This window comes from Erpetoichthys calabaricus, chromosome 4, assembly GCF_900747795.2.
Source record: "Erpetoichthys calabaricus chromosome 4, fErpCal1.3, whole genome shotgun sequence".
NCBI lineage: Eukaryota > Metazoa > Chordata > Cladistia > Polypteriformes > Polypteridae > Erpetoichthys > Erpetoichthys calabaricus.
In genome coordinates, this window is record NC_041397.2 from 322,482,612 (window position 1) to 322,507,504 (window position 24,893).

The 24,893-nt window shown below is 40.2% G+C and overlaps 2 protein-coding genes across 2 annotated transcripts in view; one reads left to right on the plus strand and one right to left on the minus strand.

Moving 5' to 3' along the window:
• The window catches only part of LOC114643526 (NACHT, LRR and PYD domains-containing protein 3-like), a 2,412,635-nt gene that overhangs the window by 2,362,399 nt on the left and 25,343 nt on the right, over positions 1 to 24,893 (minus strand). Inside the window, exons 6-8 of the mRNA XM_051925773.1 lie at positions 23,680 to 23,854; positions 6,889 to 6,954; positions 5,105 to 6,803 (exon numbers count right to left, since the gene is read on the minus strand). Of these exons, the coding sequence (XP_051781733.1) occupies positions 5,105 to 6,803; positions 6,889 to 6,954; positions 23,680 to 23,854 (1,940 nt within the window). The remainder of the gene's footprint in view (positions 1 to 5,104; positions 6,804 to 6,888; positions 6,955 to 23,679; positions 23,855 to 24,893) is intronic.
• LOC114643530 (protein NLRC5-like) overlaps positions 1 to 24,893 on the plus strand; it is a 1,801,805-nt gene that overhangs the window by 614,036 nt on the left and 1,162,876 nt on the right. The window lies entirely within an intron of this gene.

Below are 24,893 nucleotides of genomic sequence, written 5' to 3' on the forward strand. Positions count from 1 at the left end.
TATACGTTTAACGGCTGAAATCTAACGTGGTTTGTGCCCTTCAGAATGAAAAGAGTTTGCATTTACCTTTTTAATAAAAGGCGAGCTTTTAAGACTGAGAAATCACCCCGTAAATGCACATGTTTAATTGCATTTGTGTTAATATGTATGCTTACACAGTATTAAAAGACACTCAACAAGTACACAGTATTAAAAGACAGTCAACAATTAACGTCATTTACCTTTGTTCCCGCGTTTGACTTGTGCTGTAAATCTCATCCTCGTTTTCAGTTCACGTGATTACGTAGGAGGCGTAATACGTGATGATGCGATACGTGACTCCGCCTCCTCCATTAGAGTATATGGACAAAAAACAGGTTCCAGTTATGACCATTACACGTAGAATTTCGAAATGAAACCTGCCTAACTTTTGTAAGTAAGCTGTAAGGAATGAGCCTGCCAAATTTCAGCCTTCTACCTACACGGGAAGTTGGAGAATTAGTGATGAGTGAGTCAGTCAAACAGGTTCCAGTTATGACCATTACGCGTAGAATTTCGAAATAAAAACTGCCTACCTTTTGTAAGTAAGCTGTAAGGAATGAGCCTGCCAAATTTCAGACTTCTACCTACACGGGAAGTTGGAGAATTAGTGATGAGTGAGTGAGTGAGTCAGTCAGTCAGTCAGTCAGTCAGTCAGTCAGTCAGTCAGTCAGTGAGTCAGTGAGGGCTTTGCCTTTTATTAATATAGATATATATATATATAAATATATATATATATATATAGATATATATATATATATATATATATACATATATATATATATAGATTTTGATATATATAGATATACATATATAGATATAGATATATATAGATATAGATATACATATATATGTATGTATGTCTATATATATATATATATATGTAAGCTTATAAGTACTGCCTTACTTCTCTTTAAGAAAGGAAGATGTAATGATACTTGATTTAAACGATTCCATGTCTTGGTCGGTTTGCGTAGCTTATTGTCAATATCTTTACACCTGTTTTTAAGACTTATTGACTGAAACGGGCTTTCACGAGAAAAGTTAGGCCTTTGCTACAGGATACACCCTCCACAAGTTAAGCAAGTAAAAATAAAAGTGTATATTTCTGTTTTATTTAAACCTTTTAAGTTCGTATGCATAGCCCCATTTGGCTCTTTTAGTTTTTTTTTCTTTCTTCTGTAATATTTAATCTCCTTAAAGAAAAAGAACATATGCATTTTACTTTTTTTGTATCTCTTTAGTAATATTTTAGTGTAAAAGGATAACCAGTATTTAAACCTTTTATGTTACTTTATAAAGTTATTTTACACAATGTTGAAAAATTAATAAGAAAGCTACATAATTTGGCAGCTGCTGCTTTAATTTTCAATGAAATGAAAAAAGCTCTCCAAGAGAAAACCTCAATGAAGAAGAAACAGTTTGCACTATCTAAAAAGGAGAAACCCTCATTTATAAATGTTTGCTACAGATGACTTAACTGAAAATAAATGAATAGTTCCTATGTGTATAATACATATTTATCTATTTGACTTATGCCTTTATTCCAGCAACTTGCAACATCTGAGGTATAATTTCTTACATTACTTTTGATTTTTGCAGCACAGGCAGGTGAAGTGACTTCCTCAGGGTCACACAGTGGTGTCAGTACCAGGATTTGAACTGACAAGCTCCGGGTTTGCTGAAATATTACTGAAGAAAGAAAAAAAAACGAAAACGGGCAAATAGGGCTATGCATACAAATGTCCATCCATCCATTATCCAACCCGCTATATCCTAAATACAGTAGCCAATAAGTAGATATGTATATATACAGTATATATATATATATATATATATATATATATATATATATATATATATATATATATATATATATATATATATGTGAATGTATGTATGTATGTATATATGTATGTCTATATTTATATGTATATATATATATATATGTAGATATGTAAATTTGTATATGTATATATATATATATATGTATATGTGGATGTGTATATGTATATACAGTAATCCCTCCTCCATCGCGGGGGTTGCGTTCCAGAGCCACCCGCGAAATAAGAAAATCCGCGAAGTAGAAACCATATGTTTATATGGTTATTTTTATATTGTCATGCTTGGGTCACAGATTTGCGCAGAAACACAGGAGGTTGTAGAGAGACAGGAACGTTATTCAAACACTGCAAACAAACATTTGTCTCTTTTTCAAAAGTTTAAACTGTGCTCCATGACAAGACAGAGATGACAGTTCCGTCTCACAATTAAAAGAATGCAAACATATCTTCCTCTTCAAAGGAGTGCGCGTCAGGAGCAAAGCCTGTCAGAAAGAGATAGGAAAGCAAACAAATCAATAGGGCTGTTTAGCTTTTAAGTATGCGAAGCACCGCGGCACAAAGCTGTTGAAGGCGGCAGCTCACACCCCCTCCGTCAGGAGCAGAGAAAGAGAGAGAGAGAGACAGAGTTTGTTTTTCAATCAAAAATCAATACGTGCCCTTCGAGCTTTTAAGTATGCAAAGCACCGTGCAGCATGTCGCTTCAGGAAGCAGCTGCACAGAAGGTAGCAACGTGAAGATAATCTTTCAGCATTTTTAGACGAGCGTCCGTATCATCGAGGTGTGCGAACAGCCCCCCTGCTCACACCCCCTACGTCAGGATCACAGATAGTCAGCGCAAGAGAGAGAGAGAGAAAAGTAAGTTGGGTAGCTTCTCAGCCATCTGCCAATAGCGTCCCTTGTATGAAATCAACTGGGCAAACCAACTGAGGAAGCATGTACCAGAAATTAAAAGACCCATTGTCCGCAGAAATCCGCGAACCAGCAAAAAATCCGCGATATATATTTAAATATGCTTACATATAAAATCCGCGATGGAGTGAAGCCGCGAAAGGCGAAGCGTGATATAGTGAGGGATTACTGTATATGTATATGTAGATATGTGTATATGTAGATATGTATATATATGTATATATGTTTATGTATATATATATGTTTACATAACCTCTTTAACACACTACTTCTCCGCTGCGAAGCGCGGGTATTTTGCTAGTGGTTTATAAAGCCTTAAATAATCTCGCCCCATCTTATATATCGAAATGTCTGACACCTTATATTCCAAATCGTAACCTCAGATCCTCAACTGAGTGTCTTCTTAGAATTCCAAGAGCAAAACTTAAAAGAAGTGGTGTTATGCACCTAAAATCTGGAATAGCCTGCCAGTAGGAATTCACCAGGCTAATACAGTGGAGCACTTTAAAAAACTGCTGAAAACACATTACTGTAACATGGCCTTCTCATAACTTCACTGTAATTTAAATCCTGATACTCTGTATATCCAATTCATTATAATAACTATTCATTCAAAGTCTGTACTAACCCCTACTCTCTCTTCTGTTTCCTTTTCCGGTGTCCTTTTGGTGGTGGCGCATCTACCCAAAGCACCATGATGTTCCAACAATGATGGATGGATTAAAAGCCAGAAGTCTGTATGACCATCAGCATCAAGTGACTCCATGAGAACCCTAACTACAAAGAGGACTATTTCATTTATGTTAGGTAGAATGCTCAGGGGGGACTGGGTGGTCTCGTGGCCTGGAACCCCTACAGATTTTATTTTTTTTCTCCAGCTTTCTGGAGATTTTGTTTTGTTTTTTCTGTCCACCCTGGCCATCGGACCTTACTCCTTTTCTATGTTAACTAATGTCTTATTTTAATTTTGTATTTTGTCTTTTATTTTTCGTTTCTTCATTATGTAAAGCACTTTGAGCTACTTTTTGTATGAAAATGTGCTATATAAATAAATGTTGTTGTTGTTGTTGTTGTTGTCCCACCCCACTATTGTTATCTTAAAGTAGTACTGCTGGCCGTGGGGGTGATGTTGCAGTTAGATGTTCTTCTGAGTTTAGAATCAAGCCAGTTTCTGCTCACAATGTTTCATCATTTGCGTATCTGGCATTACTGCTGTCTGGAGCACGACCTCTGTGGATATTACTTGTGTATCGTCCTCCTAAACAGTCACCATTCTTGTTGGCACAACGCACTGAGTTGCTCACATCTCTCTGTGTTCTTGGTATCCTGCTGTGCTTTTGCTTGGTGATTTGAACTTGCGTGTAGGCTCTGTAAATTCTCTACAAGTGGCTGATTTTCTAAATGTACTTCAGAGCTTTGATTTTACTCAACATGTCAATTTTTCACACTTGACCTTGTGTGTACCTTTGGTACGACTCCTGCTAATTTGTATGTCTTTTGTATGTCTGCAAAGAAAATAAAAATTTAGTGGTAGTTTTAGAAACAACACTTGTAGATATCAATTTCTTCAATTTGATACTCCTCATTTAGCAGTTCCTAAGTGTATTTTACTGTTTGTGATAACAAGCGGAAGTATTCAAAGAAAGTGTATAAACACCACAACTTTTTAAAAATGTTTAAAACCCAACAGAGTTAGGAGTTAACATGGAACAAGCACTTTTTGAAAGTATAGTGAATGACCTAATTGCTACAAAATGCACTGTTAAGATGATTTAAATCTGCAAGGTAAAGAAAGTACAGCTAATGAAGCAAACGTATCAACAACAAACGATGCATCATGAGCACCAAAAACGTGGTGGTCTGCACGTGGAACACCACATGCTGGTACTGCAGCACACCATTACTCTGACTGGCACTGAAACCTGTGGCCCCTGAAAACCTGAAATAGTCTGAGAAGGTTGTAGAACCAACCTGCTGATCTCAGACCATTGTCTTCACGGCTCTCAAACACACCTGAACGTTACACCATGTACACATTTTCTAGTTTTAATCTGCTTATCTACACCAGTGGCGTCAGCTCATTATCTGTCAATAGAGCTTTAATGACTGAACGTCTGGAATGGAGATGACAACATAATGTGTGGATGTCTCAAATGTGTTGTAAAGGATCAGCAGGAATGAGACGACATAGTTAACATGTAAGTAATGTCATGGCATCACTTCCTGTTATTAGAAGATCCTATGACAGTGGAGATCAGTGCCCTCCAGTGACTCTAATTTACATAAAGTGCCTTCACAGATCAATCTGAACTCGTCAAAGTCGCATCACTCACCAGACTACATGGCAGCAGCTGAGCCCCCCTGCCAGCCTCCTGATGCACTGTGGGGTCAGAGGTGTCTGCGACAGGTCAAGTTCTTTAAGCTCTCCACAGCAGCTGATGACAGAAGCCAACACAGCACAGTCCACAGAAGATAAAGTCATCCGTCTAAAATTCATCTTTAAATCCTTCCCAATGGCGTCTCTAATTAACTCCTTATTCTGAGTCTCACAGAGCCAGTAACAAACTCGCAGAGCTTCACTTTTATCTCCCCCTCGTAGCGCCTGTTTAGCTTTCTGCCTCACCCACTCCTGTATCCGCTGTGTGGTTTTCCCCTCAAACTCCCCCAGAATTCCCTCCACTGTTTTAAACACAGGACACCAAGCCAGTCCTGCCAGGAATCGAGTGAAAATCTCAAATCGGCCATCTTTACATAAGTTGAGGTTTTTCAGCAGCTCCTCCACATCTCCTGATGGATCAAAGTAGAAGGAGCAGGCAGCCATGAACTCCTGCAGGGTGACCTGATAGAAGGTGTACATAGAGTGATCTGGAGTGCTTTGACTGTTCAGAAACCCAGAGAGGAATGAAGAGGACACGACTGGCTGAAGACCGAAAGTGGACATCTCAAAATTCTTATAAAACACAAAAATATTTTTGTCTATCCCATTATAGGCCATTTTTCCCAGTCTGACCAGAATCTTTCTCTGGTACTTGGCTTCTTTTCTGTAATTGGTCAGGATGTTGTGAAGGAACATCACAAAGATCTCAGTGACAGTTCTTGAGGCAGCTCCTTGCTTTTTTCCAGAGGTCATGAAGTGGCTCTTCAACACAGAGCAGATCATCCAGCAGTATGAGGGGTTGAAGCACATGGAGTACAGGATGCCGATCTCCTCCACAAACTGAAAAGCCTTGACACCCAGAGCAGCGTCACTGAAGAAATTCTTAAAGTATGTCAGCCTTTGTTCAGGGAGAAACCCTAAGATCTCTACAAACCGATCGACTCTTTCCATGTCAATGGCTTTCAGGGCTGTTGGTCTGCTTGTTATCAGGACTGAGCAGCCCTTCAGTAATGTCCGACTGACCAGACTGGTGACCAGGATGTGGACAGGCACCTCAACGTCTGGGTTTGAGCAGAGCTGACTGTCTGTGAAGTTCAGTTTGTGTTTGTACTCATCCAGTCCATCAAATATAAGAAGAAGAGATTCAGGTTTCTGCAGGATTTCTGTTAGTCTTGAGTCACTCAGGTGTCTATAGTGCCTTTCAATTAGCCTGGTCAGTGACATATGTGGCTCAATCTCATTGTCTAGGAGGTTAAGCTCTCTGAATTTAAACAGGAACACAAATGCAAACCTCTGGTACTGAGTGCCTCCACTCCAATCAAACATGATCTTCTGGATCATGGTGGTCTTCCCAATTCCAGCCACTCCACTGACCAGTACAATGTGGGGGGAAGTCTCACTTCCAGGTCTTCTTTTGAAAATCTGCTCAGTCCAGATTCTCTCATATTTCTTTTTTGTTTCCTTATTCTTGAGTTCTTCATGAGTCCTCCCAGTCTTCACAAGTTCATGTTCAGTGTCATTAAGTGTCCTTGTGTTCTGTTTAATGACCATCAACTCAGTGTACCCAGCTGTGCTGTAAGGAACGGCAGAAGACGCATGATCCTTCAGAGCTATTGTAGATTCAGACACAGTGGCTCTGTGCATCTCATGGAGGTCTGAAAGTCAAAATGACAACAAGTGAGAAAACTGAGGAGCACACGAGTGGAGAAGATGCTAACCAGAGACATGAGGACTGGTTACCTTTGATGTGAGGACCAACAGAAGGTGACTGGACACTGACCTGCATCTCCTTCAGGAAGTCTGGTCCTGGTGAGACAAGAATAAGCACAGGGGAGTTTAATATGAGTATGAGCAGTTTTCAGAGGTGTTTCACATCCTAAAAATTAATCATTCAGAATTACTCAGCACTTCTGCCTGATAGTAGAGTCCAAGCCATGTCCTGTGTTTGTGTGGAGTCTGACTGATCTCTCTCTGTCTTTGTTGTTCTTTTCTGGGTGCTCCTGGTTTTCTCTTACATCCTAGTGATGTGCTTATTAAGTTAACTGAAGACACCAAACTGATGACGTGTGGCTTAGTCCTGGGGTGTGGTCAGTGGTGGGCTGCCGCTGTGTCCACATTCAAGTAGTGGTAAGGAGGCTGGTCCTCTCGGACAGTCTGTATGGCAGAGATCAAGTGAGGTGCTTAGCGGTTATGAGTTCTTGACATTTAATTTAGCCCTAATCTCTTGTTAACTTATTTTTACATTTTATGGTTTTGAGTTACATAAACACAGTCCTATTTTTATTTTTGTTATTTTGATGATTTTTTTTATTTTCGATATTTTTTGTCCAGTATTGTTTTGGCATGCCACCTTTTTATTTTCCATCGGTGCCCCAATTTTATGGCTTTCTGTTGTTAGCACTTCACTTCCATGTGATGTCATTGGGTTGTTGGTGGTGAATTTTTTTGTGAATTTCCCCTTGGGATTAATAAAGTATCTATCTATCTATCTATCTATCTATCTATCTATCTATCTATCTATCTATCTATCTATCTATCTATCTATCTATCTATCTATCTATCTATCTATCTATCTATCTATCTATCTATCTATCTATCTATCTATCTATCTATCTATCAAGCTATTGTTTATTGTGGATAAATTTAAAACAAATGTTGTGGTGACAGTTGTTGTTTTTCTGTAGTTTTTGTATAGCCCAAAATCACACAAGAAGTGCCGCAATGGGCTTTAACAGGCCCTGCCTCTTGACAGCCCCCCAGCCTTGACTCTCTAAGAAGACAAGAAAAAACTCCCAAAAAAACCCTTGTAGGAAAAAATGGAAGAAACTTCAGGAAAGGCAGTTCAAAAAGAGACCCCTTTCCAGGTAGGTTGGGCGTGCAGTGGGTGTCAAAAAGAAGGGGGCCAATACAATACAATACACAGAACAGAACAAATCCTCAATACAGTATAACAATAAAAATTTCACAAATACGGAGCAGAATATAACAGTAGAGGATATCACATAATATGATTTGGATTTGTTTAGAGTCCTGGAGACCTCATCCATCAATCTGCCTCCCCTATTGGGCCATTCCACAGCTGAGTCAGCACTGGGCCAGCCAATCCGATGACAGGACCCCTCTTTCTGACGATTCCTGCGATCCTCCATCAGAGATGACTTTACCTTAGGCAGGCAAAACAACTTGGCAGGTGGGCCGTGGCACCAAGTGCCACATTTGAGTACCAAGGAGAGAAACAGAATAGGTGAGGGTTAGTATCCAATTCTAACTATCATGTTACTTATGTTTTAGTGCTAATGACCAACAACAGAGATGCAGTCTGTACAGCTAATCAGCAGCTCTAGTCAGGGTGTACTAAACTGAAGTAGTGAGTCTAAAAATGGAGTTATTTGGTCATAAGAAAAAGCACTTTGCATGGCGGAAGAAGAACACTGCATTCCAAGAAAAACACCTGCTACCTTCTGTCAAATTTGGTGGAGGTTCCATCATGCTGTGGGGCTGTGTGGCTAGTTCAGGGACTAGGGCCCTTGTTAAAGTTGAGGGTTGGATGAATTCAGCTGAATATCAACAAATTCTTCAGGATAATGTTCAAGCATCAGTCACAAAGTTGAAGTTACGCAGGGGTTGGATAAGACAATGACCCAAAACACAGTTCGAAATCTACAAAGGCATTCATGCAGAGGGAGAAGTACAATGTTCTGGACTGGCTGTCATAGTCCCCTGACTTGAATATCATCGAAAATCTATGGGATGATATGAAGGAGGCTGTCCATCAAATTGAACTGAACTGGAGAGATTTTATATGGAAGAATGGTCAGAAATACCTCCATCCAGAATCCAGACACTCATCAAAGGCTATAGGAGGACAGCGTGTAGAGGCTGTTAGATTTGCAAAAGGAGGCTCAACTAAGTATTGATGTCATATCTCTGTTGGGGTGCCTACATTTATGCACCTGTCTAATTTTGTTATGATGCATATTGCATATTTTCTGTTAATCCAATAAACTTAATGTCACTGCTGAAATCCTACTGTGTCCATAAGGCATGTCATATATTAAAAGGAAGTTGCTATTTTGAAAGCTCAGCCAATGAGAAACAAAAATCCAAAGAATTAAGAGGGGTTCCCAAACTCTTTCATATGACTGTAAGTTACAGTGATGGTGAGAACATGAACAGGATCTTACCACATAGTTCTTTAAACATTAAAATTCAATTTAGGACACTTACATAAAATGATAATATAATCACAAAACTCATTGAAACCAAAGTATAATCGTTGTCTTTAAACATGTACCCATAATTCCACTTTACATTATCTAACTCTACATATACCAAGAGTGCAATATCACCATCCAATCAATGTCTGGCATCAGACACCAATTATGGTGAGATTTTATTAGCATGCTGGGAGCAAATGTGAAGAGTGAAATCAGTCAAAGTCCTAGATGGCAGTGAACAATGGAGAATAATATTTGTGGAGTTTTAATACAAGTTTTAAGAAAAGTTTAGCTGAAAGACAATTATACTTTGAATTAAATCCTTAGCAATGCAGTCAAAGCATGGAATTGCATTTCTTTTTTCATGTTGGTCATTTTATTTTATTTTATTTTACTGTTGTCTGTGTCTCCTATGCTGTGCCAGTTGAATATTATTACTAGTGGAACATGTGGATCTCTGGTCCTCAAATAAAAGAAGGAGGGATAAATGTAGCCAGTGATGGGTGACCTACAAAAAGGACATAACAGCACTAGAAAAGGTCCAGAGAACAGCGACTAGGCTGATTCCAGGGCTACAGCGGAAATCATGAAATTTAAAATCATGAAGAGAATTAGTCCAGTGGATCGAGACTTTTATTTTAAAATGAGTTCATCAAGAACACGGGAACACAGTTGGAAACTTGTTAAGGGTAAATTCACACAACCATTAGGAAGTTTTTCTTCACACAAAGAACAATAGACACTTGGAATAAGCGACCAAGTAGTGTGGTAGACAGTAAGACTTTAGGGACTTTCAAAACTGAACTTGATTCTATTTTAGAAGAGTTAAGTGAATAGTATTGGCGAACTTTGTTGGGTTGAATGGCCTGTTCTCGTCTAGATTGTTCTAATGTTTTAATGTTCACATCCCGATAAGGGTCCACTAGGGTGTGAGTGACGTAAATTTTGTCAGCAGCCTCCGGAATTTTGTAACTGTGTGGCCCTGTGTGTGTCTGAGCACATTGATTGTAGAAGAAAACACAGACTCATTCAAGAAACAGTTGTGAGATACATTGCACCTCTAAAATCTAAAATTAAAACTATACAGAGATAGCCAAATGAGCACAAATTCATGATAAGAAATCTTCCAGAACCTGAGTAAAGATGAAAGTTTGAAAAGACAGAAATGGAAATATCTGTGAGATCGATAAGGAAAGGCAAAGATAAAAATCGTCATGATCTCCCCTCGACTTTCTCGTATACAGTAACCCCTCCTCCATTGCGGGGGTTATGTTCCAGAGCCACCCACAAAATAAGAAAATCCACGAAGTAGAAACCATATGTTTATATGGTTATTTTTATATTGTCATGCTTGGGTCACAGATTTGCGCAGAAACACAGGAAGTTGTAGAGAGACAGGAACGTTATTCAAACACTGCAAACAAACATTTGTCTCTTTTTCAAAAGTTTAAACTGTGCTCCATGACAAGACAGAGATGACAGTTCCGTCTCACAATTAAAAGAATGCAAACATATTTTCCTCTTCAAAGGAGTGCGCGTCAGGAGCAGAGTCTGTCAGAAAGACAGAGGAAAGCAAACAAATCAATAGGGCTGTTTGGCTTTTAAGTATGCGAAGCACCGCCGGTACAAAGCTGTTGAAGGCGGCAGCTCACACCCCCTCCATCAGGAGCAGAGAGAGAGAGAGAGATAGAGAGAGACAGAGAAAAACAATGTCAAAAATCAATACGTGCCCTTCGAGCTTTTAAGTATGCGAAGCACCATGCAGCATGTTGTTTCAGGAAGCAGCTGCACAAAAGATAGCAACGTGAAGATAATCTTTCAGCATTTTTAGACGAGCGTCCGTATCGTCTAGGTGTGCGAACAGCCCCCCTGCTCAATCCCCCTACGTCAGGATCAGAGGAAGTCAGCACAAGAGAAAGAGAAAAGTAAGCTGGGTAGCCTCTCAGCCATCTGCCAATAGCGTCCCTATGAAATCAACTGGGCAAACCAACTGAGGAAGCATGTACCAGAAATTAAAAGATCCATTGTCCGCAGAAATCCGCGAACCAGAAAAAAATCCGCGATATATATTTAAATATGCTTACATATAAAATCCGCGATGGAGTGAAGCCGCAAAAGGCGAATCGTGATATAGCGAGGGATTACTGTACTCAGATATGGGGATGGACATTTGAGGAGTAAACTGCAAGACAATGATTATATTTTTATATTATGTACTATTAAAGAACCATCAACAAAAAAACAAATCAAATTAATAATATATTTGTTTTGTCTTGGTAGAGTAATATATATATTGCTCTACTTTCCCCTATTGTATTATTAATATGTAGCCTTAGAATGCCTAATCTCACAGACTTACCACTGTTTATAAGGTATTATTGTATATAACTTATCCCCACCTTCCCTTCTATATCTATAACCTTAGGCAATTAGAAATAGTAAAAGACAAGCAGAAGTTAAGTTACAGTTTAAACAATGTATTAGTATTATTGATAATATTCATAAATAATAACAAAATGCAAAGTACATTTGAATATTGGCAACCATACAACCTGATTAAATGGTGATATGTAGTTCAGGCGGCACAGACTTGTAGTTACTTAAATGTCTCTAGTTAAGGCATCATTGGTGCTCAGCTTTCAGCCACATGTCTGTTCAAAATGGCTGCTGAGCTGTGCTGTTCATTGTGTGGTCTTCGTCATCAGGTTAGCAAGAGAGATGCTTCTTCATCATATGTTGGTTGGTAAGAGAGAGATACTGAGGTTAAACACATACATTTATAGATGTTCTGTCCAATCCCGAGAGCCAATAGCACATCATGGTACTTAAAGGCTTCTGACCAAACAGCCATACTTCAGACCAATGGGGGAAATAGAACAACTTAACACCTGCCCCCAAACCATATGTTAAAGTACACCTTAGCCCATTTGCGGGGGTAGAAATGACTTTAGCAAAGAAACACTTGCCAAACTGGTTTAAAACACACATCCCCCAAATCCTGTCGTAAAATTCAAACAGACCCATTCCTAAAGGGGGGGGGGGGGGGGGGGGGGGAGACACTAAATTACACTGCTTTGTCTAAATTACAAATAAAGATATACAGTACAAAATATTCATCAAGTTATATGTAAAATCTCACATCACAACAATATTGAATAATTATTATAAAAGAAAAGTTGAATAAATCGGACTCTACAGCTGCATGAATAAAAAAAAAATCGATTATGTGTTCAGGTAAAGTACCACTTCCAATTGATGGATTTCACCCAAACGTTAATACTGACCTACAATTTTGGTGTAACAACAACACGCCAAATTTCATCCATCGATCGTCTTTCAGTTATCATGTTTCCACACATACACACAGACCCAAACACACACAGACATAATTCCAAAAACTGTATTTTTGGACTCAGGGAGGTCTAAAATGTCAAGATTAATCAAAATCTCAAGGTCGAATTTTTTCATGATTACTATACTTTCTCTATACTTGATATACAAGAAAGTAAAAACGGGATTCAGCATCTGCACAGTGTCGTGCACTGAACGCTTGTACTATAAACAGACGAGGGTGTGCATCCCCTGTGCACGAGCGCATCTGCAGCTTTCTGTGCCAGAATATAAACGGGCTTATAGCCGTGGTAGCATTGTGTATGCAGACAGAGACAGTCATCACTTGGAGGAGTCGTGGCGAGCGCTTGGTGACTGATCGTACAGGTTGTGTTCCACACTGCAGCAGGTGTAGCAACAGCTACTGAAAATTATGGACTTTATGACATAAGGACGCCGTAAATAAGGCTGGATCCCAATCTGCCCAATCACTAGGACCACACTCCTTCACCCCCTTGTCCTCACTTTTCATTACTGACTACTCCACATTTATTCTGTGATGCTTGTGCCTTCTATGTGGCATTTTAACTCTTACTATTACTTTGTTAATGTCATCACAATTACATTTTGAATACTGCTTCCCATCACTATCTTGTTGTGTTTTTCTGAGGTTATGGCCAAGTTTTTGTTAACAATAGCTTAGTGTTGTATCTGCCTGACCAGTCATGGCTCTGTGTGTGACATCATCACGTCACCCTTATTAAAGTTGGTGCCAAGTATTCAGTGTTATCTTAGGTTGGGATCAAAGAGACCTTAAAAGAGATTTTTGAAAATTTTGTAGTGAGATGTGGAAAAGGCATTTGACCCGGAATTGGATTTCGATTTTGATTTCAATGCTTGTTGTCTTCGTCCTCTCAGTTACTGACTCCTGCTTGCCTTTCATCTGCTGTTTCCTCCCCTGACCCAAAAGATCTTCATTTCCTAGTTAAACAATTCCTTAATATCCTTTTAGCTACTCTTTTAAAATTAATAACCATTTCTTTGCATAAATCCGACTAACTTGTGTCACTCTGTGAGGCTGCAAAGAATTCAAGAAACAGAATCAGAAGAGCAGATCAGAACAGAGTGTCTAGTTTGTCTGGTCAGTCATCAGCGATTCAGGGAGAGAAAAGCAGAAAACAAGTAAATCAACAAAGTGGAACAGCAGGCCGATTCAGTGCCATTGAGGAGCGAATCATGAAGAACGCCTGTCCTGAGTGGCCATCAGGAGGCACTAGGCTGGCTCTTAACAGTTCATAAGAACATGAGATGCATAACAGAACATTCAGTCCACAACGCTTCTTTGGTTTAATGACAGCTGTTGCCCGCTGTCTCATCCAGATACTTCTTAAGAGTGTCTGCCTCAACTCCATGCCTCGGTAGTTTGTTCCAGATTTCCAAAGCTCTTTGCATACTGAAGTACTTCTTGACTTCAGTCCTAACTGCAATTCTTACTTCACCATTTAATCAAAAGAATCTGGCGAGATCAACTTTATGGAAGCCTTTGAGATCTTTCTAATAGAACCCTATGTGGCCTCCTCTGCTTGAGACTAAAGAGGTTTAGTCCTGTGGTTTCTCTTCTCTGCACATTTGCGCCTCTGCTGTTTTCTGGTGACCAGAAGTGATATAGGACTGCAGATGTGGTCTCACTACAATGTGGTTAATCACACAGTCTCATTATAATGGTCATTGATTAGGCCTAAAATTGAAAAACTATTGCCAACAGAAAATTTGTCTTGTATTTATAATTCACGTTTCTTTGTCTAGATGTCATGCAGTGTATTTTTGTTTATCAGTGTCATCTGTGAATTTCAAAAGGTTAATATCTACAGGCACATACCTTAAAAATCAGTGATATATATAAATTAAAAAGTGATGGCCTAAGGACAGACCCCAGAGGGACTCCAATGATAACATCACCCTACATGGACTATTCTCCTCCTCCTCCTCCTCCTCTTCTTTTTAGCTTTTGTCTCTGGCTAATTAACCAACTTGACACTTGATAAGAGGGTTACAAGTCATTTTTTATGTCAGTGGTTTCTAGTTTTAAAATTAATCTTTGGAATCAAAGGCTTTTTAAACATCAAAGTCAATTCTGTTGTATGCTATGCCTTTGTCTACCACTCTAGTTGGCCACTCAAATAACTCTAATAGATGGTCTGGTAGACTCTTCTTCTTATAAACCCATGCTGATTTTCATTTAGTATGCTATTTTCATGCAGGTACTTTTATAGTTTATTTCATATTATAGTTCCCTCAGGTGGTGGGAAGGAGATAAGTCTCTACCATTGCAGATGTAAGGCATGAGTAAAGTGGTGCAACAATAACATGGTGATATCATTAGTACATTTGGATTGGGAACCAGGAATGAGAGAGGTGAGAAGTTCAATACAAGTGACCTGACAGTAAGAAAGGCTCAAACAGCACATAAGAAGGTTGTGGACTTGGAGAAGCCCAGATGATCAGCCCTACAATCAAATGGGCTAACTCACCACCAGCAAATATTTCAGAAATGTCATTCAACAGTCCACGGCATACCCAGGATCAGATCTTGAGAGTGGCCATGTTCCAATGACAAGCAAGCTGTGGGTTAAGCTAAAATGACTGAAGAACCTTAAGGGTAATACCAGATTAGACCCGGCTTGTTTGAAAGATCTGGACATAAAGATGAAATACATTGTGGCACTGAAGAACAGATCTGAAGTTCTGACAGTGTAGAACATATCAAGCTGGTAAGTTTAAAAAGACAGAGATGGACGTGTCCAATGAAGTGACACCAAAAAAGAGGAAAGAGAAGAAGAAAAAGTGGATGACAAATGAAATTAGGGAGCTTATGAAGGAAAGGCAAACTGAAAACCACATGTGGTCTCTTGAATCCAATCATTTTTCCTTTTTATATTAAAATTAATAATAATACATTTTATTTATTCATAGGCACCTTTCTAAACACTCAAGGACACCGAACAATAGATAAAACACACATTATAAACAAAACTAAAAAACAAAAATTAAAATCAGACAGAGCAATTATAATCAAAGAGAAAAAGCCGTCTTAAACAAATGAGTTTTAAGTTTAGATTTGAAAAGTAAAAATGATTCAATATTTCTAAGCTCAGGTGGTGGTGAGTTCCAGAGCAACTGAATGCTGTGCTCCCCTTGGTGGAAAGATGGACGAAGGGACAGTCAAGTGGATGGAGGAAGAGGATCTAACGATACGGGAGGGAATGGCAACATGGAGGAGGTCAGACAGATATGGAGGGGTGAGGTTGTGGAGAGCCTTAAAAGTTAGTAGGAGAATTTTGAATTGAATGCGGAACTGAACTGGAAGCCAATGAAGCTGCTGCAGGACGGGAGTGATATGGTGAATAGAGAGGGTTCTAGTAATGATGCGGGAGGGCAGCTGAATTCTGGACCAGTTGAAGCTTATAAAGAGATTTGCGAGAAAGACCCAAGAAAAGGGAATTGCAATAATCCAGATGAGAAGTGACAAGGCTATGAACAAGGATAGCAGTGGTGTGGGGAGTGAGGGGGGCGAATACGATTAACGTTACGCAGGTGGAAATATGGAGACCAGGAGATGTTATTGATGTGGGACTGAAAGGATAAAGTACTGTCAAGGATGACACCTGTGGGGAAGGGGAGACAGAGGAATTATCAATAAGAAATAAGTCCAAGATATGTTCTTTGGAATGAGTGGCAACATCAGTGCGCTGCTGAAATTCAAAACTCTCAAGGCAGGATGTAAAGTCTCTAGTAATAGGGACATTGATATTATCCATATGCCAGAAAGCCAGAAGTCTGTATGACCATCAGCATCAAGTTACTCCGTGAGAACCCTAACTACAAAGAGGACTATTTCATTTATATTAGGTAGAATGCCCAGAGGGGACTGGGTGGTCTCGTGGCCTGGAACCCCTACAGATTTTATTTTTTTCTCCAGCCTTCTGGAGTTTTTTTTTTGTTTTTTCTGTCCACCCTGGCCATCAGACCTTACTCCTTTTCTATGTTAACTAATGTTGTCTGTTTTAATTTCTTATTTTGTCTTTTATTTTTCTTTTCTTCATTATGTAAAGCACTTTGAGCTACTTTTTGTATGAAAATGTGCTATATAAATAAATGTTGTTGTTGTTGTTGTTGTTGATATGTATACTGAAATCCCCCAGAAGTATTATGTTTGATGAAACAGTAGACAAGTGTGTAAGAAAAACAGCAAAGTCATTCAGAAAGTCATTATTAGATTGGGGGGGGGGGTGAGGGGTGGTAAACAGTTGCAATAATAGTAGGAACAGGTCCAGTTAATTGACACAAAAGAAATTCAAAAGAACTGAAGGCAGGAAGAGACAACAGCAGGACTTTCCACTTCTCACAATACATTAACACGAAACATCCACCTTAGCCAGAGCCACGGGGTTGAGAGATGTAAACAAACTCTGGGGGAGTGGATTCATTAAGTTGGGAAAAGTCACGAGGTTGTTGCCGTGTCTCAGTTAGACAGAAAAAGTCAAACTTACAATCAGTGAGGAGATCATGGATGAGAGGCCCCTTGGTCATGAGTGAGCTGATGTTCAGCAGACCGAAGTTGACAACGGCGTTATCGCATTTAGCAACGGTATTAGCTGACCAGGCTAGGTTGGCTATCACACTGTGGTCAGCGACCCTGTCTAAGTTACGTGGAGGACGTCGAGTACTGGACCAGATGGAGTTTATTATTTTCAAAGTTTCAGCCTGGAGACTCCGGTGGGACCCACGGTGGATGTATCTCCGACAGGGGAGGAATACGATGTCCGGGTGGAGATACAGCCCAGTCAGTGGAGGCTCGGAGAGGTGAAAGCGGAGTCGGAGGAGCTCGGCAGCTGAGTACAGAAGCAGGCCCATCGCAGGTTGGATAGTGAGCGACAGGAGGGACCAAACAAACACGAACTAAATAAATATCATACTGGTCCACATTGTAAGCGAAGACGCAGACAACTCGGATGTCCGGAGAACACAGCCAGGTAAGACTCAAAAGCAGGGTTAGGCTGAAAAATAGTCCATGTACAGCCAAATCAGCAGTCGAGCTAGAAACCAGTCTAGCTTTAAATGACTGATAAACAAAACTCAACGTATAAATCTGGCCAAAATGAAAACAGTTGCTTAGTCCGTTAGATCATAAGTTAATCAAGAAAAAGTAACTGCTGAGCAGCGGTGACAAGTCCCGCCAGCATTCGCTCAACTGGAAGTTTTCTCTATTACCCTTTTCTTACCCCATGCTGTAGTGTCCGGTATTTCTCTTATTCTGTTTTCAAACACATTTCGTTTGGAGCAGTTTATTTTAAACCCGAGACCTAATTTAACTCATAGTCTGCTTTGTTTAGGTAGATGAGAATACGTCAGTTGTACTCTGGTGTGGACCGAAATAACCTGACTGAGACCCTTTAGGAATGGTGGTCACAGTGAAGTACCTGGGAACAATCTAATGACAGGAAAGACATTATGGGAAAAATGGGTATGTGTTGTGGTAGTTGTGGTGGTTGAGGTATTGCTGCTGGTAATTAGCCGATCTCAGCCTGATGAATGAGGGTTAACATGGACCAATGAGAAAGGGCAAAGACTTCACTGTGTACCGTCATTCTGTAGGGTCACCTAGATGAGACGTGGCATTGAAGAAGAGCCCATGAGGATGATGTGCTACTAATTATCAGATAATCAGCATTCTGCTCACTGAGCTCTGTTTGATAAACAGACCACAGCCTTATTGTAATGCAGTGGTGGCTGAAGCCTATCTCAGCAACATCAGGCCCAGTCAAGGGGCCTTGTGTATAAATGGTGAGTATACACATTTTCACGGTAGCCCCTCACCTTCTGTATGCACTTTTTTGCTTGGTTTTGCAACCTGGCGGCACTCAGCGTCAAAGCAGTGCTACTGTTTTTGTGTGGTCTCCCTTTTTTCAAATTTGCATCAATGACACAGGATTTATCAAATATATCGAAATTAATTGCATATCGTTTCCAAATTTATTTCATTCTGTAACCATATAATGGTGCACAGGATGGCTAAACTTTTCCAACTACCATAGGTGCTTTAGCATTGTTAGAAGACATCACAAATGGAAGAATTAGAAGAGAACGTGTATTTAGAGAAGATGATGACGACTGGCTTCTAAGTCGATTTTGATATCCCAGAGCTCTCCACTTAGCGCTGTGTGCTGAACTGGCGCCGGCTTTACAAACCCAGACTTTGAGGAATTGGGCTCTACCTGATCCTTTACAAGTTCTGTCCACTCTCAGGTTTTTAGCCACAGGAGCTTTTCAACATGAACTTCCTGACTGATTGGGTATTTCACAATCGTCACTGAGTCCTGCCATGCCAGATGTATAAGAGTAGGATGGTATTACCTGCTTGTCACCCAGATAGATACGATTTCCTTACACTGTGGTTGAACTTGGTAATATGAAAGTGCAATTCACAGCAACATCAGGATTTCCAAATGCAATAGAGTGGTCAACTGCACACACATTGCTTTTGTAACAAAATAAAGGTTTAGCATGTGGTTTCATTTCGCAATGTCAAGCATGTAAACCCAGAGAGCCTTATACATTTTTTGCAGTTCCAGCCTCTTTGTCCTTCTGCTACCACACCATCAGAATTAGTAGACCTTGTCACGGGAGGCTGGGGGTCAGACCCAGCTGGGACACCTGGAAGGACCGGGAGGTGGCTTATACGTCCCCCAGGTCACGAGGGGGCAACCGCCCTGGATGTTGAGGGGACCACAGAAAAGGAGCAAGGAGGCTCAAGCCCACTGGGGCCTGTGGCCTCTGCCAGGGGGCACCCCTGAGATCGACACTTCTGCCACACCTGGGAATGTGGAGGAAGGACCTTCCAGAAACGCCTGGAGTGCTTCTGGGTGAAAGGGCAGCACTTCTGTCACACCAGGAAGTGCTGCCGGAAGAGCATCATCAGGCACCTGGAGTACATCCAGTTGGGAATAAAAGGGGCCGCCTCACTCCAATCAGGGAGCAGTAGCAGGACGAAGCTCCCGTGAGGAGAGGAAAGGCGGCCCACAGACATTTGGAAGAGAAACCCGTGGAGAGGGTGATTGGTGCTGGGTGCACTGTGTGTTGTGTTGGACTTATTTGGTGTTTAATAAACGTGTCTTTGGCAAAGTGCTGGTGTTAGCCCAATAGTGTTTGGATCCAAGCTCACAACCTTTACAATGCTGCTCTGTTTTCTGCCTTTAATACACTAACTCCCTTAAAAACATGGACTGTTTCATTTATTCGCACCGCTCCCCAGTTCACATCTGAACTTCGTCAGCTCAAAGCTATGGGCCGACAGTTGGAGCGCCTATCTAAGAAGACGGGACTTGTTGTACATAAGGAAATGTATTCAGATCATTTGTTAAAATACTAAAATGCTCTCTCTGCTGCCAAACCTCACTGTTAAATACTGCTGTACTTTTTTGGATTTCATCAACTTAAAAATTGAAAAAAATCCACCAGCAACTTGCTTCCTCTATTTCTGCAGAAAATGACATCCTCTCCAATATCACTCATATTCCCTTACCAACCACCCTATTCTCAGATTTCAGTTTACCTGCTTAAAATAATATCTCGGAACTTATAACAAAATCTAATTTTTCCACATGCCAATTTGATCCAATCCCTACAAGCTTTGTTAAGTCCTGTCTGTCAAATATTTCCATCATGATAACTACTATAGTTAACTCTTCTCTTACTACAGGCACGGTCCCCTTCTCACTAAAAACAGCCTCAATTACTCCAATTCTGACAAAACTTGGTTTAGACCTAAATGTCCTTAACAATCATCGGTCTATTTCAAATGTTACATTCATATCTAAAGTTCTTGAAAAGATACTTGCCTCCCAACTTCAGTCCCATCTTTCAAAAAGTTTCGTCCTAAACACAGCACAGAAACTGCACTGGCCAAAATCACAATTGATCTTCTCCGGGCAGCTGACATGGGACTTGTACTTCTTGACCTCAGCTCCGCATTTGACACCATATCCCATCAGATACTTTTGAAACGACTAGCTAGTTTTGGAGTCTGTGGCCTTGTCCTCCAATGGTTTTCTTCCTACCTCACTGATAGGATGTAATTTGTTCAAGTAAAGGGCTTTAAATCTGAGAGTACACTTGTTACTCAGGGAGTTCTTCCCAGTAGGTAATATTTTTCGACACCACGGTATTAAATTTCATTGTTACGCTGATGACACACAGCTATATCTATCCACTAAATCCACTTCTGTTTTCCCTACAAACTCTCTTATGGCATGTCTCCAACACATAAAGTCACGGATGACTCACAATTTTCTCCAATTAAATAGCAATAAAACTGAGGTGCTCCTCATTGGTTCTAAATCCACACTTGCTAAGGTTAACCAGACTTCCATTTGAATTAACAACATTAACACCAATGTCTCTACCCAGGTTAAGAGCTTGGGTGTCATTCTAGACAGTACTCGCTCTTTTTCTTCCCATATAAGTTATGTTTCTCGGACTGCCTTCTTCCATCTCCGAAACATTTCTAGACTTTGTTCTGTTCTTACGCAACACAGTAATAAAGTATTGGTTAATGCCCGAGTCACCTCACGTATAGATTACTGAAATGCTATTCTATCTGGCATCCCACAAAAACGTATCTATCGATTTCAACTTATTCAAAATTCTGCTGCCAGGATAATAACCTGCTGTTCTAAATCCACTGAACATATCACACCTACTCTCTCAACTTCACTGGCTCCCTGTTAACTACTGAATACAATATAAAATACCACTCTGAATATTTAAAGCTCTCCACAACCTCACTGATCTCCTCCAGACTGACACTCCTCTCGCTCACTCAGATCCTCATCTGCACCTCGACTTTCTGTACCGCACATCAAACTCAGTTCTATGGGAGCTCGAGCGTCTCTCATAGTACTCCTCAACTGTGGAATTCTCTTCCCTCTCATATCCGTCAACTCAACTTAATAATACATTTTAAAACTGTCCTCAAAATGTATCTTTTCAAACTGGCATACCAATTGTGAATTTAACAGTTACTGCCTGTTATCTTTGTATGTTTGCTACTACCTCTGTACCTTATTGCTATTTGATTTTATCGTCCTCTTTGTTTAAATATTTTATTACTATTGTTTAATTTCCTGGTAAGGTGACCTTTAGTGTTAAGAAAGCCGCCTATTAAATAAAATGTATTTTTATTATTATTATTATTATTAACTAGTGCAGCAAAAGGCAAGCAGTCTTTTTAAAGATAGCAAGTCACCTCAAAGTGCCATGTAAAGAGCAGAGAATCGATCCATGGTGGCACTTGGTGCCAACACTACACTATAAAGGCACCTTCACAGAATTAATTTGCTTATGTAAATAAAACGTATTTCTGCATATATAATGTGTCACAAAATGGTGGCTTTCCCATACCTGAATAGATACAGTATGATGAACCTGACCCTGACTCCCCAAATGATCAGCCAAATCAGACAGCGTTACAACTTTGTTTGAATGTAATTAGCAGAATGTAAAGACAGGTCATCAGATGCAGCATTTATTTTTTAACCCATTCATTTAACTTGTGCTCAATATCACATAGTACAGCTCTTATATTCCTTAGTTCATTGGCCACATCTCTTAAAACATCCACTATTGCATTTTGTGACCCAGAACAGCGTATGTCAGCACACAATCAGACAGTTGGCCAGTGGTTTCTAATGCAGAGGTGTGTGTGCGTCCTCGGCATGGGGGTCAGATTTTAATATTGTCTGAAACAGAATAAACAGATGGTGGGCTGCGACTTGCTTTTTCACAACGACTTTTCTATTTCGAACACCATGTGACTTTCTGAACTTGAACTTTCAAGTGTCTTCACCACTGTATCACTCAATCAACTTCCTTATGTTGTTTATACCACTGCTTAAGCCAACAAATAGCACATTTTCTCTTGCCTCCACTTCACATTCACTGAAATGCTTTATTCCATGTGCTTTTGCCATTGTCTTTAAACAATTCACTGAACAGAAGGGGCTATTTATATTGATTTGCATATTAAAATATGCGAAAGTCTGGAAGGAGTAGGCGTGTGCACGTGCATTAAATTTCACGTTCATTGGGATTTGTAAAGCAGAAGTGCATGGAACTTGGTGTACGCACAGTTTTATGCGTCTGGATTTTTTTGCGTGTACGCACATTTCCATTTTTGTCCATACGCCATGTTATAATGTGAATTTTATGCACAGTGTTATACATGAGGTCCAAGGAGAGGACCAACACTGCATCGTATTTCAGTCAATAACTCTTACACACGTTGCTACACAAGAGCATGTCTCTTGCGACACAATTCCTTAGGGGTCATGAAATAGTGTTCCAGGAGGAAAACTCACACCAACACAGGGAAAACATACAAAAACCACACAAGCAATGATTAGCTGTGGGATTCAGACTCAGGACATTGGAGCTGGGAGTCACCAGCAATATTAACAATTAAAATTACTCTTCTGCATTCTGTGGTAAAGTGTACTGAAAGTGGACAAACTGGCTGATCACAGGTATGAAGATCATTACTGTGGTAATGAAAAATAAAGTCAGTGATATGAGGCCCATCCCTTGACTCAACAGGGGAGTCTCTAGAAGGTTTAAGAGGCAGTAGGGTGGAGGTGAAGGTCAAGTGTCCATTAATGCCAGCAGAAGGCCAGCAGTAAACCATTAAAAATGTGTTGTGCGTCTTTGAAAAGAAAAGGAGATAAGCAGAAGAAAAAGGAGTGTTAGTCTGGAAATCAGAGAAGTTAAAGGTCCTGGAGGTGATGGCGTGTGGGGGGGGGGGGGGGGGGGGTGGTGTGGATTGGGGGGGGTTTGGGCAGGGATTGGTTGGATAAACAGATTTACTATTTGTACTTCATGTGTGTGGACGGTGAAGAGTCCATGCTTTTCACCTTTAATGACAGTAACTCACCCCCATCGGTCACCTCTTCCAGGATTCTTCTCAGGTTTGGTGATGGAAATCTCACAAACTCTTCAGCCAGCACCTCCCACAGGCCGACCAGGACTGCTCTGTCCTTCTTCATCACATCACTGATGAAGGACTCCACACCTGCTGCCCTTTCAAACTCTTCTTTAGCTTTCAGTCTCTGAAAGACATTTAAGTGAGCAGATGTCCAGTTTAGAGATGACCACCGTGTGATCTTGCAGCTCTGATCACTTATACTTAACAATAACCCATCCAAATCAATATTGATTTATTTTTATAGCAGCAAAGTGCTGTACATAACAGCAAAACACAAAAACAATCCAAAATCACAGCATAAAAAGTAAATAAAGAAATCAAAAAACAATGAAAATACATACAGACAATCAGATGAATAGAAAACAAATTTAAGGGCACATTGTGATCGCCTGTGTAATGGGAGTGGGCTCCACTGGACTAGGGGCATCTCAGCATCGAGGCCAAACACTGATACACAGTACAGAAGATTATTCAAAAATAGAAAGTACAGTTTATTTACAAGGACGCAAGTAAAAAGTAATTCACTGCCATGCACTTCTAAGAACTTCTGCAAGGATACACAAAAATAAAAAAAAAGGACTGAGCAAAAATGAGGCAAAAATATTCAAAAAGAAAAAAAAACACTTCCACCAAAACTGATAATTGCAGGATTACATAAATATTTACAAAAATATGAAACGCAAGCCAATCCTCCTTTCCACTCTCACAAATGTTCAATAGATCAGACTCCTTCCTCGCTCTGTCAGACAAAAGACAACCTCTGGATGTCAATGTGCTTCATATGAATTTTTCAGATTTTACAGCCAATCCTCCACCACGTCTGCTCCTCTGACCAATAGCAGCAGACACAGTTACATCCACTCTGCACCACATGACATGCCTGTGCGAGCCCTCAATTATCATAAGCCCTCAGCTTATTTTCTCACACATGTGCATGTATGAACCAGCAACAAGCAAGCACACTGACTCTTACAGACTCAACGATAAGTTCTAAACACGGTCTTAACTACATTATGTTGGCTATACTTCCATAGAAGGCTGGCGTCCTTCAACATCTGCAATAAGATGCTGCAGATGTTCTATCAGACGGTTGTTGCAAGTGCCCTCTTCTACGCAGTGGTATGCTGGGGAATCAGCATAAAGAAGAGGGAAACCTCACGCCT